Raw genomic sequence first — 19505 nt, forward strand, 5'->3', positions numbered from 1 at the left:
CTTGAACATGAGGCTGCTTGTCATAATGGAAAGGCTTGACCTTTCGAGTCACCCAAGCCTAGGCTCAAATGTCACTTCTGGGGATTGTTCTCCTTTTCCTCCTCCCCTCCTTCCTTTTTTTTTTTTTTTTTTTTTTTTGGTCCTGAGGATTGAATCCAGGGATGCTTTACCACTGAGCTATACCCCCCCAGTCTTTTTTTTTTTTTTTTTTTTTGGAAGCAGTGTCTTGCTAAGTTGCTGAGATTGGCCTCAAACTTTGGATCTTCCTACCTCAGCCTCACACATCACTGGGATGGCAGGATTGTTCCACTGCACCTGGATGAACTGGGTCTGATTCTACAGGTGAATATCTGTAAAATATCTGTGAAAATCTAATAGACACTCAAAACAATAGTGCCAGTGTCAGGGTAGGAGCAATGTCATTGACATCTTTGAACAAAGTCAGATGGGACTAGAGCAGAGTTGAGTTGTGTCAGGAAAAAATATGTTCTTCTCTAGGTCAAAGGGTAAGACATGGGATGGAAAACCAGCCCTCACAGTTAAGGGCTGACAGAAGTTTTCTGGATACGAACAGGACAGGAAGCCCAGATTGGGCTGAGCCATCAGCTGGGCCCATGGTGCCATCTAGTCCTTAGGCTCCCAATGTCATCGTGACAACACCACCAAGGGCTTGGACTGACCAAAGGAAACACTACCATGTTCTGGAGGAACCCAGGGATGGCATTTGGCCAGGCCCGACTTACTCTTGTGACTTCTGGCCTCTTCTGTGAAGAGGAAAAAACCTCCCCCAGGTTCCCCCTGCTCTTAGCTTCCCCTTAACTACCAGGGAAATCTGTGGGGAGCTGGGTGGCAGCAAAGGAGCTCCCTTGGATTTCAGGGAGCTCCCTTCCTTCATCCAAGGACATTACACAGCCACAAACCACAAGATACAGCTGTCTACACTGCCAGGGGGTTATGCACGTGATCTAGCATTGAATGAAAAAAATCACGTTGTTGGACCTACACAATGTATTTTTAAATTAATATTCTCTCATTCATTACTATGTGTATACTTACATGTCTACAGAAAGAAGTTTTCTGAACTGTTAACAATGGCTACTTACAGGGATTTAGAGGAGGGAATAGCTCCTATTTTATACACTCCTGTATCATTTGTTTTTATGACAAATGTGCATTACTCGCATAATAATTTTTAAGTAAAATTTTACTGTAGGATCTCTGATCTCCTCTTCCAGTTTCCCCTGACAACAGTCACTGAACATATGCAATAAGCTTGGAATAATTCACTGTCATCTCAACTGTTAATGAGCATCTTCTCTGGGGCCAAGTAAGGGTTCCTACCCCAGACAGATGAGCTGACAGACATTGTGTATATAGTTCACTGTCACAAGAGGCAAACTGGGGCCAGGCTGAAATAGCTGCCACACTGCACAGCGTTGACATTTGTGAGGGTGTATTATGTGCTATGCACATTATAACTTTTCTCTCATGAAACCCCATAGGATCGACTCATTTAGTCAGCAAACACTCCAGCACCCTGGTGTGTAAGGAACTGCATCAGGAGCCTGAGTCACATTAGTGAAGAAAAAAAAAAATTGACATGATACTTGCTCTGTGTCATCTTACAAATGAGAAGTCCAGCAACTCTCTGAAGGCAACTCGGTTAATAATAATGGAAGAGAAGTAATTAATTTTGATCTTAGTGACTTGAATGCCTTCCTGGGGGAAAAGACAGTTGAGTCTCACCTTGAAGAATGAGTTAAGATTTGGGTGGACAGACGCAAGGGCATTCCAGACCAGGCGACCCTGCAGGCCGGGGCCAAAATGGAAATGCACATAAATTCTGGGCACAGTGGTGCCCAGAGTGACGAACTTTGAGGATCCAGAACTTTGAGGGCAAAGTTCCAGTCTCAAGGGCTGGATAGAAACCAGACTGGGGGATGGGCTGAGTGTAGGGCACAAATGCCACATCTTTATCCTGAAGGTCCTGGGAGGCTAATGATTTTGCTGTTGTGTCCCTAGGGGGAGTGGTGTTACCAGTCTTGCTTTCAGAAACTCCACAAGAAAAACAGTGTGGTCTAGGGTACCTGTGTTAGACTGCATGGATCCCAGATCTTCCCCTCACAAGCTTTAAAACTTTGGCCGAGACCTTTAAGTTTTCTGCCTCTTAATTTCTGTCAGTAAAATGGGCTATAATAATTCCGCTGGCCTCTGAGAGTGACTGTGAGAATTCAGTGTCCTAATATAGGAAAGGTGCACAGGGGTGTGAGGTGCTTCATGACAGTAAGTACCAGTTATTACTCATTTCTGTAGTATCTGGGTCACCACAGAAAGAGTGGGATGAGATGGTAGGCAGGATCCTGTTGCACCTGCCTGAGCAGGAGATGAGGTCTTGAACTAAGCCTCTGAGACTGGAGAGATGTGGAAGCATCATGGGAAGGCACAGTGGGCAGGAACAGGGGACTGACTAGCCATGGGGGAGAGGGAAGGAGGAGTCTAAGATAAGGAGGCCAGGTAGTGGATAGAAGAGAAGCAAAGCGGTGAATGAGGTGGGCAAAGTGCCAAGTCCCAGGGGACTGGGTCACCCACATCTAGATATCCATCAGGAGCAGTCAAGGATTGATAAACACTTCTATTTTGCACCTAGCACCTCTGGACCACCATTTGCCTGAGGAAACAGAAGAGCAGGAGCCCAGTCCCTGGGCAAGCCTGAGGCAGCTTCTGCTTGTGGATCCTTTATCCCCATGTTGCTTAGCAGGAGCATCCTGTGTTCATTAACAAAGTCCAGAAAACATAAATTACATTTCTGCCTCACAAATAGACCATAGCCATTGATGTGGCCTGTCCCTTCAGTACAGGCTTCTGCTGGCAATGCCACATTTCCAAAAAGAGCCTCAATAATGATTTTTCAATTAGACATTTGCCTACCAATCACTATTAAGAAATAACTGGCCTCAGAGGTCACAGGCAGTGCACGGGGAGAAGACAGGGACAGTAGGAAGGAGCAGGCTAGGTTCTGCCCTAGAGCCCTTGTCATTCATGAGCCTGTTTCTTCATCTGAAATGCAGGGGTGAAAACATACCATGAGACTGACTGCAGGGCTTTTTTTTTTTTCTTCTTTTTTTTTTTTTTGTGGTGCTGCAGATTGAACCCAGGGCCTTGTGCATGCAAGACAAGCACTCTACCAACTGAGCTATATCCCTAGCCCTACAGGGCTTCTTAACATGAAATAATATTCCAAAGCCAACTCAGTAAATGTTAGGTCCCACCTCCCTCAAACATGCAGAGGGCAAAAACAAATCTGGAGGTGGTCCTGTGTTATTTATTAGCTTCCACAATTCATGTGCTTGCCATTGTCCTTGAGCCTTATGTTCTCTGTGAATACATTTTAAGTCTCCCCAAATGGGGCACAGCCACCTTTTGATATGCCCTTTGATAGGGTCTCCTTCCGGGCTCCCATAGGCTCCAGATTCAGTTTTAAAAATCATATTTGTAAATGCATCTCCCAGTATTCTATAAAGGGAAGGGCCTGGAGGTCAACAACCCCATTAGGAGAGGAAGCAGCTCTGGCTCACCTGTCAGGAACAGGGGCAGATAAAGGGAACACACCGGGCTATGTCATGTTTGATAAAAGCGTGTCTAAAGCAATAGAACATAAAAAACATTGAGTGACAGAAAGTTTTCTTTTATATTGCCAACACGAAACACTTTTCTTTTCTAAGAAGAAATTCCACAGCTCCTGGTTTATTTCTCATTTGTGTCCTAACTCCCGATTACGATGAGCCCAGTCATGTAAAATGCATTGCCTTTCCCTGCAGCTCTTCGAGGCCCCAGCCAGGCTCTCAGCAGAGGCCAGCATTCCTTTGGGGTACCATGACATGTCCTGCTTGGAATGACTACACAGAACTTCTGGGACTGAGGATTTCTCTCCTGCAGTGTCCAGGGGACCAAGAGAAACGCCTGAGCTTAGGGAGCATGTCACAGGAGCTCTAAGGACTGGGTGAGGGCAGGGAGATGGGTGTTGGTGGAGGAGGTAGCTCTGATGCTCCTCCACCAGTCTTCCAGGGGCAGTCCTGGACAGGTAGGGGCAAGGGTTCTTTCTTGCTGAGGGAGGCACAGAGGCAGGCATGCAGAAATGGAGTTACTCTGGATGGAAGGCAGGGCAGACAAGAAGCCAAGCTGCCGGGAGCTGGAGCTCCCCACCTCCCAGGCCCCCCACCCCACTTACCCCCCCCCCCCCGCCCGTTTCGCAGGCAAGTCCACAGACTCTGGGCAGGTACAGCTGCTTCAAATCCCCACTCTGCCAATTTTCAAGTCTTCCAGTGTCAGTTTAAATCCTCATAAAACGGGATCCTGACTTGACCACTGTGAGGGCTGATGGGGACAATGCATGAAAATCACCAGTGTTTCCTGGGGGACTACAGATGCATTCTTCACAACCACCCCAGCTCACATTTAGGAAGTTTTTCGGTGCTACAGATAGGGAAGGGTGAGCAGAGACTTGCAGCGGAAAAAGTCAGGTCTAGAGGACAAAGGGCACTGCCCTCCTTAACAAAGAGATCCCAGGGTCACGTCTCTACCCTGCAGCCTTCACCGGAGGACTCTCCCGAGGTTTATTGTGTTCTGCTTTAGTCACTGAGGTTCTTGGACTAAATTCCACCAATTTACCATGTGACTTCTTTCTACCAAAGCCCCCATCACCACCGTGCCCCATGAACCCAAAGCACTAACAATGCAGTTTCCATGCTCCATGTCCATCCTGGGGCACAGGGGCACCTCCGACTCCCGTCCAGTCCCCAGGGTCCAGGCTGCTTGGGCAAATCCTTGAAGCAGAGCTGTTTCTAGAAGTAACAGGCAGACTCTGAGTCCTGGAACCCCGACAAGAATGCTAGCATGTGATCAAAGAGGACATGCCTCCCATCCCTGTCCCCTGAACTCCCTTTCTCTTGATTTATTTGGAGGAAGCCAGAGGGTAGGTGGCCAGAGCCACTGTGACTCATTTCCTCCTCAGAACCATGAGCTCCCTGTCAGGGTGAGCTGAGGCCCACAGGGGGCGCTGAAGGCCTCTGGAGCGGAACAATCAGTGGTGCTGCCTCCATGCAGCTCAGTGAAATGAAGCATTTATTGAGCACCCAGTATGTACGTTCTTTGGGGAAGAAAAGAGCCAGTGAGAGGGACAGAAGAGCCACTTTGCCATTTTATCTATTTATTATATACAATATTAAGGCACAAGTTTAAGCAGCAAAGAATAGGAAAATCTTTGGCTGACCGACAGCATCCACATTTGCTGTGGGGGACACGCCATGTTCTCAGTCTCCCCCCACTCTGTACACAGATCCATCTGGCTGTACACCACCCCTCAATGCAGACCAGCAAAAATGAAGGTGACAAAAGGTCACACTCTATGCCAGATTCTATGGGAGGAACATCACATTGACAACCAGGCACAGTGACTCACACGCTCAGGCAGGGCGTGCAGTGGCCTGAGGGCGCCATCATTCTGGTGGAACGCACCTGGCTCACCCTGGTGTCACAGAATTTTACAGATTCTGTTAAGTGCCTCGTTGAATAAGAGGCTCCAGTGTCCCTCCCTAAAAGGAAAACCACCTTGATTTAAATAGAACCACTGTGGATAAATCTGCTTACATTCTGCTTTGTAATAAATACTCACAGGTGTCTATCTGAGAACAGAATCCTAGGCAAAAACCACATGTCAACACAACACTGGGCGTCAAAACTTCAGCAGCTGATACAAGAATATGCTGTATATGTACTGCCTTATATAGAGGACAGTGCTTAACTCTGTGAAGAAGCAAAGTTTCATGACAAAGAAACACCTCAGTCACAGCATACATGACAATAACATGCTCTTAAGTCTAACTCAGTTTTAAAGAATACCTACCAGATATTCATACTAACGAATATGCACTTACATCTGTCGTGTATGCAGAGATGCGAACACATACGAGGCATGGCAAGAGAACAGCCTTCTAAAACAGAATTCTCTAGAAGCTGCACATTCTGCTGAGTACTGTCCTTCCTTAAATGGGCACTTTGAGAGGCTCTGAATCCAAAGACTCATTCCAAGACACTTCAAGATCATTTTTAGAAACAAGAATGGTCTGACTTACTTTAACTGCCAACTTTATTCTTTCACATGTGCTGTCAACAACTTGGGATTATTTCCAAAACTTAAATCCATCTTCAAAGGATGGAGATTCCTCACCTCTAAGGGGAATCAAAGGAACATATCATGTCCTGAAGGTCATTCTAACAGAGGAGTTCCCAAAATGTTTTCATTACTTAGACAGCATTGCAGTCATCAGTACATAGTCTCCCAAAGGGACACATTTTAAAGGAAGGTGGGGTGAGATGAAACACTTGGATTTTCTGAATATTAAGAAATTCTACTCACAACCCTAGAGTCATACCTCATATGTAAGCACTTACATGTACACATCTTAATATATCATTAAATTACTAAATAAGAAAAGGATACACTTCTTAAAAAGGAAGAGAAAAAATTGCTCATTAGTTCCAGAAGAAATTCTTTTACTGAAATGCTGACCTTTGCATGCTCCCAGCTGACCAGTTTCTGGAAACTTCTTAATTATCCTTTCCATCTCTGTGGATCCACACACCAGAGGCAAATGCACTAAACAATTCTCACATCAAATGAAAACATTTCAAACACATGGATTAATTAGCAGGAAAAAAAAGAAAAAGAAAAGAAAGTCAACATTTATAAAGGATATAGCATGGTTGCCTCAGGTTTGGGGATATGGAGAAGCTATTGGTAGATACTCTCTGGCTTCTTAAAGCTTTCACCATGAAAAATTCTCATAAGATCCCACTTGAAATGGCCACAAGACTCCTTTACCTACAAAGTGTACAATGTCATTCAGGAAACACGGAAAAAAACATGCTCCTCAGTTGCTCCAGTGCAGACATGGAGCACGACTTTGGTTTTGGGAAGCATATCTCTTTGCTCAGTATAGGTCCTTGCAGTCCCCATGTGAGCTGCCTGTCTTGAAATCTTTTAAACCCCATCTCTTCTTTACTGTCTCCTAGGACTCCAGCCCCAGTTATGTTTGCATACACCTCTGGGATTCTGAAGGCTGTCAGGGAGGACAACTTCTCACTCCCCTTGAACTGGCAAAAAGGCGCTTTAGCCACTGCCTCACAAAGACCCAAGGAAAGAGGCCAACCCAGGTGAGAATGGATAGGAGTAATGACTGGCTGCAGGGACATTCTGAAAGCCTCTTTCCTGAGCAACAGATTCACAAAGTTCTCTGTTCCAAGTTCAGAACTTATTTGGAGCAACTGTTTGGATATTCATTCCTAGCCCTGTAGACTCACAAGGGTTCTAAGGGCAGCCCTCATGGGACTGTAGCCAGAGGGGCTCTGTCATCTCTGCCCTCCCACCCAAAGCCTGGGTAGAACTAGGCAGCCCTACCCAGCAGGCACGGAGAGAACAAGTGAACTCCACACTGTCACTGGCCACCAAGCTGTGGGAAGCAAAAGGAATGCCAAGAAAAGAAAATGCTGAGCAAGTGTTCTGTACATGATCTGAGATTTTTGCAAAACAATGTTTTTCCTGGCAGCTTAGCTATGTGAACCCACAGCAGTAATAGTTCTTGTGTACAGAACTAGCTAGTTAGTGAATGTCTAGTAAACCCAACAACTTCTAATATTCCATCTCATACCCTGGCATCACACAGAAATGACCTGACAACCCATTCAAGGATGAAGCCAAATTACTCTGGGATACTTTCATGCAAAGCCAAAGTCTATTTTACCCTTCACCTGGAGACAGGATCTTCAAATTCTATGATCAGATGTCCCTGAGAACTTCTGAAAAAGTCTAGAACTCCAGACAATGTGAACTTTTTTTTTTTAATGTAACCAACTTATTTATCTACAGGAATCAAACTTAGGGCTTCTCTTGCTAGGTAAGCACTCTACCACTGAGCCACAGCCCCAGCCTGCAAGTATTTTTCAGATATATTTCGTAGCTGTGCTCATAATAGAACACAAAGATTTCCAGCTATGCCTGGTGTTTATGGGCAATTCTAGGTATTTTAGGTTTAGTCCTATTTCTCAGGCCCTGAGAGGTGGGCAGAGAGATTTGTGTGTGTGTGTGCGCGCGCGCGTGTGTGTGTGTGTGTGTTTGCAAGCACATTACAAAGTCACAGAGAATCCAGATGTAGTGCTGCAGGTCATGTTTAAGGCCAGGCAAACTGGTTTAGGCTCCTCTTTAAGCCTTTGCTTTAAATCCTAGCTTGTCCTGGCTGTGAGGCTTTGAGAGAGACTTCAACCTCCTGAGCCACTTTTTGCATTCCTGCAACGAGGACAGTAAACTTACCCTTGCAACCCAGGGAGTTTTCACTTCAGTGCTCACATATGGTCAGCATTAAAATATATAGCTAGCATTCTTCTCAAAATCAGATGATGTAAGACATCATACAGCACATGTAGTCCCTTTGTCCTACAGGCAAGCTAGGTTTCAAGCAAACAACGACGCTGAAAAGTCCCTGGCTGTCAGGAGATCTCCCACAGAAGAAAACACATGAAGGCCAGAGATCCCCTTTCTCAAGGAGGGGTCATAATAGGTTAGAAAAAAGAAGACTGGCATAAGCCTCACACAACTGTAATTGAAGACCTGAAAAACAGTGTTTCCATCTGTATTCTGAAAGATCTTTGACGATTCAGGGGGCCCCATGAGGGCAAGCCTCATGCCCAAGAATGCCAATCTGGTGTTCGGAACATGCAGATCAGGCTTTGGGGGGAAACAGGGCTGTGGCTCTCGGTTTTACCCATTGCCGGGGAGACAGCCTAAGTCTGGGTGGCTCAGTCATGGCAGCAGAGGTGGCAGAGGTGACTTTCCATCATTGGACACTTTGCTTTCTGGTCTATATCCAACATTAAGGGGTACAAATGTCATTAAGAGAGTTAGTTGCAATTCATTCAGCCTCATTCCTGTGAAAAATTGACAGGGAACAGAGACTGGTGGGATCCCCCTGCCCCATCCCTACCCTAGCTATACTTAACCCTTTCCCCACTGAGGAGGACTCTCCCATATACCAGGGCATGGAGCCAACTCACATCTCAGAGCTGCCTCACTTTCCCATTCTGTACAGTAGATGCTCTGATGCTCCATGTGAGACTACAGGAGAAGCAGGTAGCACAAACCCCACAGCAGGGCTCGGAGCATTAGTTCCCAATCACTCTGTCATGTTAGACAGATCAGAGGCCTTCTGGCCAAGCCATGTGTTTCCTCCCTCCCCTTTCTGGCTCACACCTCTTGTCTTCTTTCTATTACCTCAATGTGGGGATGCTCTAACTTTGCCCAGGTTACACTGTGATCATCAGTCCTAAAATAAGCTACCCAAGCTAAGTTTCCTGAGTAGTATTGTCTTCAGTGCTCATGTAGGAGGTACCAAAGTCTTAAACCTAGGGCTTGTTCCCTCCCACTCCTCCATCCCCTTCTCCAAAGTAAGCATGAGGAAAGGGGCCTGGGAAAGCATGGATCCAGCTGACCTGGGAGAAAGATTCAGGACCCTGCAAGAGCAGCTGACACTGGATGAGCTTCCCCTCTTGTCTAAGCCAGCATCTCCTGGATTTAGAAGGGCAGCTTCTTCGTGAACATCACAGCAGGGGTGCAAGAGGCCCACTTCCTCACTCACTCCTGGCTCTTGTCCCATGGCATTTCTGTCTCACCCTGGATACACTATCACACAATTGAAATCTTGAAAAACCTGACCACATTGTATACATACTGGCCCGACAGATTACAAAGCAAGTTCATGGCAGAAGCGGAGGCAGAGAAGTCTGTAGGCTCCGCAACAGCAGGCAGAGGAGTGTGCAGGGCAGGGGAGAGTGATGAACATGCTTGTGAGCCCCAGATATAAGGAAGTGGAACCGGGGTGCCTGGCAAAGATTCCCCATGCCACTGAGACGACTGTTTGTAAACTGTCATCCATTTCCTGCAGAGCTATCCTGAAAGTCTTACCCTAGCAGAAAAATGGGATATGTCAGGTTCCTTGCAAGAAAGATGACGTGAGACAAAAAAAGCCAGTGCTGTGATCTTGATGCAAGATCTCACAGTGACCTACGGAACCCTCTGTCCCGTCAAAGCGGACAGTCAGCATGAGATTCACAGCTGCAGCCCACTGTGCAAAGGTGGAGGAAACAGCCAGGAAGCCAGCAGGTGGCTTGTCCTACTGGCCATTATTACACATAGCAAGAAGGAAGACAGTCAGATGCTGCTGTCCTAAGTCCCACACCTAAGGAAGGCTGCCACATCTTTAAAAAAAAACAAACGATGGAACAATGAAAAAGTAAAATGAAAGCAAGTAAAGCAGAAAAACTCAAGAGAAGTGAAGGAAAATAAAGACCAAGATCATAAAGCTCCCATCCTGTTTAGAAAACACTGCTGAATCCAGAAAACCTAAGAAGCCCATAAATCTCCTAAAAATTCAAACTCAAGAGGTAATTAGGTGAAGCCCGCCTTTGAAATTCTCCATGACCCTGGACATTTCTTCTTGCTGCCAAACCTCCACACACTCATGGGACACCCCACAATGGTAAGGCAGGCTACATTATATCAAGATGGGCTCTAGAGATTTCTAGAAGGTTCTTCTTAAGCCAAACATGCTAAGAGGCAAGGAGAATGGGGATATTCCAAGGAAGGCCCATGTTTAGGTTTATCTATCTATAATCAGAGAACGGGGTATACACAGAGCCTTCCCAGGAGGTACAATTTCTATACAATAAAAAATTCCATTTCCTATTTCTTCTTAACTTTGTTTCCAAACTTACATGCATCTTCTCCCTTCTGCTATATGCACTAAAAATATATAGCTCTCTCTTCTCTCTGTAGTCACGTAGGTCTCTTGTTTTTAACAACTATAAAAAGTGTTCTTATTAATCTGAAATCTTATCAGTTCATATCATTCCTGGCTTCCCATCTGCAACCTTCCTGATCTTTCTTTTCCTCTGCCACTCTCCTTATTTGTCAGTGTTCCATAATGACATTCAGCAGGGATGACAGAGTTAGATGAGAACTTCCATCATCTCTCCATCAGGGAACTCGGGCTTGTGCAGCAAGCTGCTCACGCGGCCTCTGTGCTCCGGTGATTTCCCGTGGCCAGGAGAGTTCTCTGCCAAATAGAGAGGGAATAACGTCAGCATTCCTCAGGAGGAGCAGAGGCTTTATGAGCTCTCTCTACAACAAACCCATTTCAAATGCTGGGGCTTTCCTGGGAGTCTCACTCACCACAGAGTGTGCAGGAAAGGCCTAAGTAATCCATCTCACAGTGGAAAAACGATGAGAGACTGAACCAGGATTCAGATACAAATGAAAATGAGGACATTGATGGAAGAGGATTAAATGGAAAAGATGACACTGGGCCTTTGTGCAGAGCCCGCACACCTACTCTCCCTGCACTCAAAACCGCCAAGCACTCACTACAGGCCAGGCACTTCTTACAAATTCCAATTCTTACTTGGAAAAGCATAGCCCAAGAATTACATCTACAAAAAATGACAACACTGAATTTACCTGTCCGTTTTGGAGGGTAGAAACAAAGACCACACCCCCTTGGAGAAAACAGGTAACACATGCCCCCAAGGAATTCCCACCTCTTTCAAAGAATTCCTGAAAAGAACTATTCCCAGAACTATGATTGTCCAAGGCCAAGTCTACTCTTCCCCTGGACACTTTGGACTCACCCTCCCTAGCTGTTTTCTCTTAAATATTTAAAACAACTCATTAGAATTGGCCCCAGTGCTGTGGTGCAATTAAAGCAACTCTGACTTCCCTCGACTTCCCCTTCAATGAGCATGTCTTCCACGGAGGCCTGGATCCTTGGCAAGTTAATGCCTTGAAGGCACCATCTATGAACCTGGGGACCAAATGTAATGGAGGGCACTCATACCCTAATATCCCTCAGAGGTGCTGTTTTCACTCCTTCTGGGGAAAGTAAACATTATAGGGTGGACTGGAGCTATGTGCTCATTTTACATGGTAATGACTTAGGAGTGTCTTCACACATTTTATCACCATGATGACAAAGAGTAAGCAGAGCCTATAAGTGCTGCTGCTCCCTCTCCAGCTCAACAAAAACCTCCTTCCTGGGCCCACAGAGCTCGGTGGGGTCTCGAACATAGAGGACATACCTGTTTTCTCTGTAATCCCTTTGGCGGCTGGGTGTTTCAGGACGGGGCTGTTGGAGGGGGTGGTGCTCAGTCTGCCGCGGTTGGGGAGTGAGGCCATGTTGGGCCACAAGAGTTCAGTGCTCTTGTCAGTCTGGGTGCTGCTGTCCTTGCTGCCTGTCTTCACATGGGCACTGCTGGCTGACGTGACAGATGCCGCAGGGGACAGTACAGAGGCCGGTGGAGTTGGCAGCAGAGGGGCAGAAGCATGCTCATGGTGCTCTTTCCCCAGCAGCAACCCTGAGGGCAGAAAAAGAGGTTTTTTTTCCAATGATATTCTTCTCTTTTCTTTTAAAAACCTGGAAATTGTTTCCTTCTTGACTGAGGATTGCTTCGGTCATTCACCAAGCACTTAATACACACTTTTTGGGACAAACACTGAGAGAATAAATAAAAACGTGAGCAATTCAGTCCCCTCTCTAAAAAGTTTTTTTTTTTTTTTTTTTTTCTGCAGAGGAGGAGGAATCATCAGGTTATAATAAAAGTCATAGGATGAAATTATTCATAGGATGGTGTCCACGAACAAACAACATGTAACAGGAAAGAGTGAGGAGACTCCTGCAAGGCTTTCTAGAGACCACACTTACTTTACCCAACATGTCCCGAGGGAGATTCTGGGGGACACTTGCTCCACCTAAGGAAAATTAAAAGGCTTCTCTGGTCCTAGATATGTCCCCACTGGCCCTTTGCTCTTCTGAATAGTCCTCAATTCCAACCCACTCATGATAATGGATGAGTGTGGCAAGCCAGCCATGGGCTGTGTGTGTGAGCTGTGAGCATTTAGAGTGCACAAAGCGGACTGGACTGACGATGCAGCTCTGTCTGGGCTGTGCAGTATGTGTCCCTTTCACTTGCTCTGCCTTTGATTATCACACAGCACATGAGATGGGTGTGACCTTCCAAGACGTCAGTCAATCTGCTGACAGCAAGACATCACGAAGCTAGACTCAACTCCCTGAAACCTGACCCCTTGCCTCATTTGAATGGCTTATCCCCAATAAAACTCAGGTTCTAGGTATGCTCGTTCTCTTTCTTGCCTGCCTTGCCCCCTTTGTGGGAGCTGTGGCTGAGGAGCGGTCACTGAACCCAAAGAAAAGGTACTTTTCTGTGTCTGTGTCTTCTTTAGTCAGCCAAAATTTACTTGGAGTGACCCTGACTGGTTTAGTCGTGTGTCACGATAGATTAATGTGCTCCTACTGCCAGATTCGAAAACAAATGTCTTCCCTGGCTGGGACAACCACCAAGTTGTACAGGTTATTCCCCCACAGAGCTATGGCCCCCCAAGAAGAAGGAGCCAGCCAGTGACTCCTGGAAAGGGCCACTGAGCCTTGTTTTTGACCTCCCCAGAAAGTGGTGAGGCTGGGGTGGGAAAGAGGGCATGCTGGCATGGAGGAGGGCGGTATGGAGAGCAGAGGCATCCATTTTCCTCAGTCTTCCTACAGAGCTGGATAGGAAGGTAACTTTTCTATTTTTAAATAGAGCACACATTTCAGAAAAGCACCAGCACCCAGAACTCTGGCCTATAGGAGAAGTGGTGAGCACAATCAAGTATTTGTTCATTTATCTTAGTAAGGACCCAGCAATTCAGAAGGTATCCTTGCCAGAGCTGTTCAAGGTGCCCTTTCATAACTCAGGGAATTTCAGTGTGACCATGATATGCTTCTCAAAATGCAACGTGCCTGTCAATTACTTGGCTGTATGACTATAATGAAGAAACGATGCAGGAACTGGGCCTGAGCTTCTCTGCCTTTCTTACAAGCCCCCAGGTGATCCTGGTGCTGTCGGTCCACGGACCACACTTTGAGTAGTAAGGGAAACTGGCCTTTCAAACTCCTTAACCAGGGCTGCCTGGGCATCCACTCTGCTCTCTAACTGGGCTAGGATAGCTAAGTGTCCTTGGGATGGTGTTTGATGATCCCAGCTGCTGTCCACACGTGTCCTCTTTGAAGTGAATTTCCTTTGAGGGCAGGGGCTGCTACGGCCACCAGTGGAGGGACTTCAAACAGTGATTCTAGCTAGGAGCCTTTGATCCCCCCAACTCTGTTGGGTTCATATGGAAGCTCTTTTCCCCTCTGGAACAAAGCAGCCAGGCTCCTCTGGGGTCCTGTACTGGTGAAAGTTGGCTCTGGGCTCAGCAGAGAAACAAAAATACACACTGACCCAGGTACATGCATCAAAGAAGGGCCAGATCCCTGGAGTTGCCAGAATGCAGGGGAAGGGAGTAGAGAGAGAGAGTGTGTGTGTGTGTGTGTGTGTGTGTGTGTGTGTGTGTATGTGAGAGAGGGAGGGAGAGAGAGAGAAAGAGAAAGAGAGAGAGAGAGAGAGAGAGAGAGAGAGAGGAGGGAGCTGCCCACTTCCTCTCCTCACTAACCCATGCAGTCAAGGAATGCTGCCCTCCCTTCAGGAAACCCACTTCTGGATAGGAACACACTTGTAGAGTTCTCAAAATTCTGCTTGCACAACAACAACACAGCAAGAGCCACCACCTCACACTTGAGAGCACTTCCTCCAACATGCATTCCCCCCGTCATCTCACATGGCCCTCCCACGCCCCATGGGGCAAAGCAGGGCAGACCTGAACTCTTTCTAGACACAGAAGCAAAGGCTTGGAGCAGAGCCCAGTTCAGAGGCCTGATGTATCTAAGCCTTTTCTATTAGGACATTTTGTGTGTCACCTCAAATTTTAACAATAATGACATGGGTCCACTAAGGCTAACAACTACTCTGCTGCCTTCAGAATTTACACAGGGCTTCCACATAGCCCATTTAATTTCTACAACCAAAGTATGACTGATTTTCTGTCCAATTTACAGATGAGTAAACTGAGATGAGGAAATATTTAGGGAAATTCCTGTGTCCCACAAATGGCAGGAAGACCGCCTCTCAGTACTTGTGTGATCTTGCTTTCTAGGAGGAGGGGGGCTCACCTATGCTGCCTTTCCAGGTCTTCTCTTCCTTCTTCTCTTCGGCCAGCTGGTTGCTGGTAAGTGAGGTCTGGCGGGAGTGTGCCCCAGAGGCCGCCGCAATGGACGGGACAGAGCGGGCAGGCCGAAGGCTGGAGGAGTCAGTCTTCCCAGCATCCTTACGGGATCGCTGCTGAAGGACTTTAATCATGGCATCCTTCTCAATGATTTTGGCATGGAGATTCTTAATACTGTGAAACAAAACAGTCTTAATAAAGTTTATTTAGTTAGAAAAACCTGAAACATATTTCTCAGGTTGTCCTGGAGACTTAAACTGAAACTCAGGGTGGAGGGTCAAGTACAGTACAAGCCTTCAAATATTCAGAATTTTCAAATTGCATAAGGTGGGTCTTTTGTAGTAGGTCAAAAGGGCATACCTTCTCTGACACCTCAAGAGAGTGGGACTTCCGGGAGGTGTGGTGAGAATGACCATGGCCACCTGCTAGAGACTCCCTGGACCAATGTGCTTGGGACCACATTTAGCAGGTCTAGTATGGGAAGCAACGGAGGAACCCAGAAACTAAGGCTCAAACGGGTGAGCTTCTTTACATTCTAAGGGGAAAATGAAGATACGGAAAAAGGTTCTTTTCCCTCATGGATGGCCCAAAGTGGGAACCAGAAAATACCTGAGTTCTTTTCACAACTCTGATAGTGACTACTGATGGCTCAACCATGCAGCCCTATTTTCACATCTCCACAGGTCCTCAGGTGGTCAAGTGGGGCAGGCTAGTTTTATAATGTTAAAAAGCCCGCAGGTAATCTTGTGCAGCCCCACAGAGAATGAGTTAACTAAGTTCCTTATCTTTGGCTAGAATATGTAAACTCTGGCTCAAAAACCTCTGGATCTTTGGAATAAAATTGGTTTCTCCTTTCCAGCCCATAATGTCTGGAAGGTAAAAGAGATGTACACCCAGAAATAGCACAGGCGTCTAAATTCTCCCTTCATTACACTCGGCCTCCATCCTAAAGCCTGCACTGACTTGCAGCAATGCCCCCCAAAGCACCAACACCAGTCCTCCTGCTAAGTGAAGCCACCTACTTAGGTGTGAACCTTTCCCTTCTCTCCAGGGCAGGTGAACGTCTTTGGAGACCTCAAGCTCACAGCATTCAGAACAGGCCAGAGAAGCAATCCTCTCTGAAAGGGCTACAATGGGGGTGCTACAGCAGCTGATGGTCCCACTTGGGTGAAGTGTAAGCTGTCAGAGTGGTGCCCAAGGGTTCCATTGCACACGAGGTCCCTTACGTGTACTCCATGTCCTGACACCTCCTGTTGGCCTGCACCACTTCCTCCTCCTCCTGCCAGATGTGGGCCTCCAGTGAGCTCTCGCCATAGCTGCCGTTCCTGGAGTGGTTGATGATGGTGGTGTCCCTGGGAACACAGGACATGCACTGGATCACAGGAGCCTTCTTGCTTATTTTCAACACAGACTCAGAATGGACAAGCTGGTGTTCACGTTGGAACAGAGATTTTCTCTTTACCTTCACCTGGATCTTAAAAGCCTCCTGTGTCTCCACTTCCTCGCTCATTTAGCAATCTCATCAAATCCAACAAAATATGCAAATGCTCATGAACAGGCAACCAAAGGGTGCACGCTAACAAAATCCACAAACTCCTTCACCCAGTTTTCCTTTCTTAAATCCTGGCCAGTTCGCCTCCTGAACTCGAAAGAAGTAAGAAAGTGTCTAGGGAAAGCAAAATAGAATTCAACATCAAATTTGTCTGACCCTTCTACTAAGAACTTTGCATATTAATCTATGTGGTAGGTTATAAATATATAGATGGGACACGTATGGATTTCATCTACTGGCACGGGGATATTTTATCATTATATTTACTGGTGTTTCTATGTTTGGACTTTTCATACTCATCTCAATCTTCCAATCAGAGTTAAAGTTCCACCTGTATGTATCATCTACACAGCAGTATTTCAGTATTTTACAGTAAAAGCAAATGGATCCAGTAATGGATAGATGCTGAGATTGATCTTCTTGGGCAGAGAAGCCCCATACTGAATTCTCTCTTCCTGTCTCTATGCTGCTTCCCTTCTTGTTTTATGGGCTCTTGCCTAGGATTCAGGTCAGTTCAAAGTAACAAATATATAGGGTACCAGGGAAGAAAGATGAAGATGACAGACACATGGTACTGAAAGTTCAGTTGAGGTGGGCAGAGAGAACACAAGGACAAGATGTAGGTAAATGAAAAAGCAGTTTATCTGAAAGCAGGTGTCTGCAAAGAGCCGGTCAAAGATAACTATTCCTGGGCTGGGGTTGTGGCTTAGTGGTAGGGCACTTGCCTAGCATGTGTGAGGCACTGGGCTTGATTCTCAGCACTGTATATAAATAAATAAATAAATAAATAAACAAATAAATAAAGGTCCATTGACAACTAAAATTTTTTTTTCAAATGATAACTATTCCTACCACTAATTTTGTTAATTTAATCTCTCCAAATTAAGTGATAAGCAAAAATATAATGAGCCATTTTTGTGATATATTTTAAAATACACAATAATGCCTTATTATGTGAATACTAAATTCATAAGAAATAATCCAACTAAATATTTCACATCTCTTTAACTTCATATTCCAAGGCTACAATCATATTGAAAACCTTAAAGCTTTTTCTAGATTATCCACAGCAAGACAACAACAAAACAACAACAACAACAACAACAACAAAAAAAAAACAGAGGCCCCTTTTTCACAAGAGCTATCAATGAATGAGCATTATTTCATGCAGGACTGGGCAGAGCATGGTACACGTGGTCTCTCTCATGTAGTTCTTATAATGTGTGTAGCAGGTATTAGTCCCCAATGTACAGATGAAACCAGGGCCAGATGACTTTTCCAAGAACACCCAATTAGTGAATGGTGGACACTGATTCAAATTCAGAGAGTAATAACTCCCATGTCCATGTCCATTCTACTACACTTCTGGAAATTTCATTTGCCTTTATGAAGCAGGCTTCAGCAAAGATACACATAAAGAGGGCACATATGTAGAATGTGCCTCAAAAAATGCAAACTATGACTGAAAATATATCATAAAAGCAAATAATAAGGCAAAAATGTTTTAAACATACTTACAAAGTTATAAAATCACTCTATAGTGCACAAAATTCATCAATATAGGAATTAGCAACTAGAAACATTTTCAACCAATTGACTTTTGGAGAACTCACATAGAACCACAAATTTAAAAATTCATGCTTATACTGACAAGTAAGGACAGCAGGCACAATTAGATGAAAACAACATTGAAGGTAAATAATGCATTGCTTTTAAATTCATAAAAAGTTTCAAAACCTTCTCCACATGTGGAAAATAAGTTAAGCCACTAACAATCCTGATCAGTGGCAGCAAGATGTATAAAGATGACAAAATCAGTTGGTTTATAAAAATTATATTCTTTGTTTAAAGATCACTGCTTATAAATGTAACCCATGTACTGGTGGCTGAAAAGCCACAAAACTAATAGCTGGAAATAATAATTTTTACCAATTTATCTATAAAAATTCAGCAACTAGACGTGAGCTTAGAATTTCAACCTTTCTCAAAAATGCTTTATTTTTCTCCCCACCCCACTGCACCACCTTGTTATCAACAGAAAGGCAACACTGACATTTCAGAGATTTTCTATGAAAAGAACACTAAAACTGGAGTAAATATCTGCACATCTCTGAATCCAGCCCCCTCACCCTTGTTCTGGCTGTGGGAAGGGGTAGGCTACAAAGGGGAGGGCAGTTTCCCACAGAATTATCAGATGCTTGAAGAGGATATGTGGAAATAAACAAGGGGGAGGAGAAGGGAGGGATGGTAGAAAGGGACTCCAATCCTCCATTTAGGTCTCCAAACAGGGCAAAGAACAAAAAGACTGGGAAAAATCCCACAGAACTACCATTCTCTGAGATAAGAGCCATTTCCTCCTGTATGAAGGCTAGTGAACAACTCTGGGCCTAGAATCTGTGAGAGGGTCTGTGTGGTTCTTCTTATGTACTCCTCCCTGTGCCCATCACAGGGTCTATTTATCCACCACTTCTGATTGTATGGTCCAGTTCCAATCATCCCCTTAGGACCCAAGATCCCAAACAGACTTTAATCTGAAAAATTAATAGAAGTTGAAACAATAATAATACATGAAGGGCCTTTTGTCATCTCTCCAGGGTGACACAGGTACACTGCTATGGGCACTTTAACATCCTCAGTTAGAGGAATGTGTTCCCTGCTCTTAACCAGTCCAGAATTATAATTTCCATTTCACACATGAGATCAGAAACCCTCAAAAGGCTTGTCCCAGATCTTATACCCTCAATCAGCAATAAATGG

The 19505-nt window shown here is 45.3% G+C and overlaps 1 protein-coding gene across 3 annotated transcripts in view; it reads right to left on the bottom strand.

Annotated features, from left to right (window-relative positions):
- Positions 1 to 5186: 5186 nt before the first annotated feature.
- AMOTL1 (angiomotin like 1) overlaps positions 5187 to 19505 on the bottom strand; it is a 162100-nt gene continuing 147781 nt past the window's right edge. For all 3 annotated transcript variants that reach the window (XM_081279602.1, XM_081279603.1, XM_081279604.1), the window contains 4 exons: positions 16423 to 16548; positions 15144 to 15370; positions 12181 to 12456; positions 5187 to 11162 (listed from right to left, as the gene is read on the bottom strand). In XM_081279602.1, the coding sequence (XP_081135728.1) occupies positions 11056 to 11162; positions 12181 to 12456; positions 15144 to 15370; positions 16423 to 16548 (736 nt within the window). In that variant the 3' untranslated portion in view covers positions 5187 to 11055. The remainder of the gene's footprint in view (positions 11163 to 12180; positions 12457 to 15143; positions 15371 to 16422; positions 16549 to 19505) is intronic.

The sequence above is a fragment of the Spermophilus citellus genome (assembly GCF_964194105.1).
Source record: "Spermophilus citellus genome assembly, chromosome: 2".
Taxonomy (NCBI): Eukaryota; Metazoa; Chordata; class Mammalia; order Rodentia; family Sciuridae; genus Spermophilus; species Spermophilus citellus.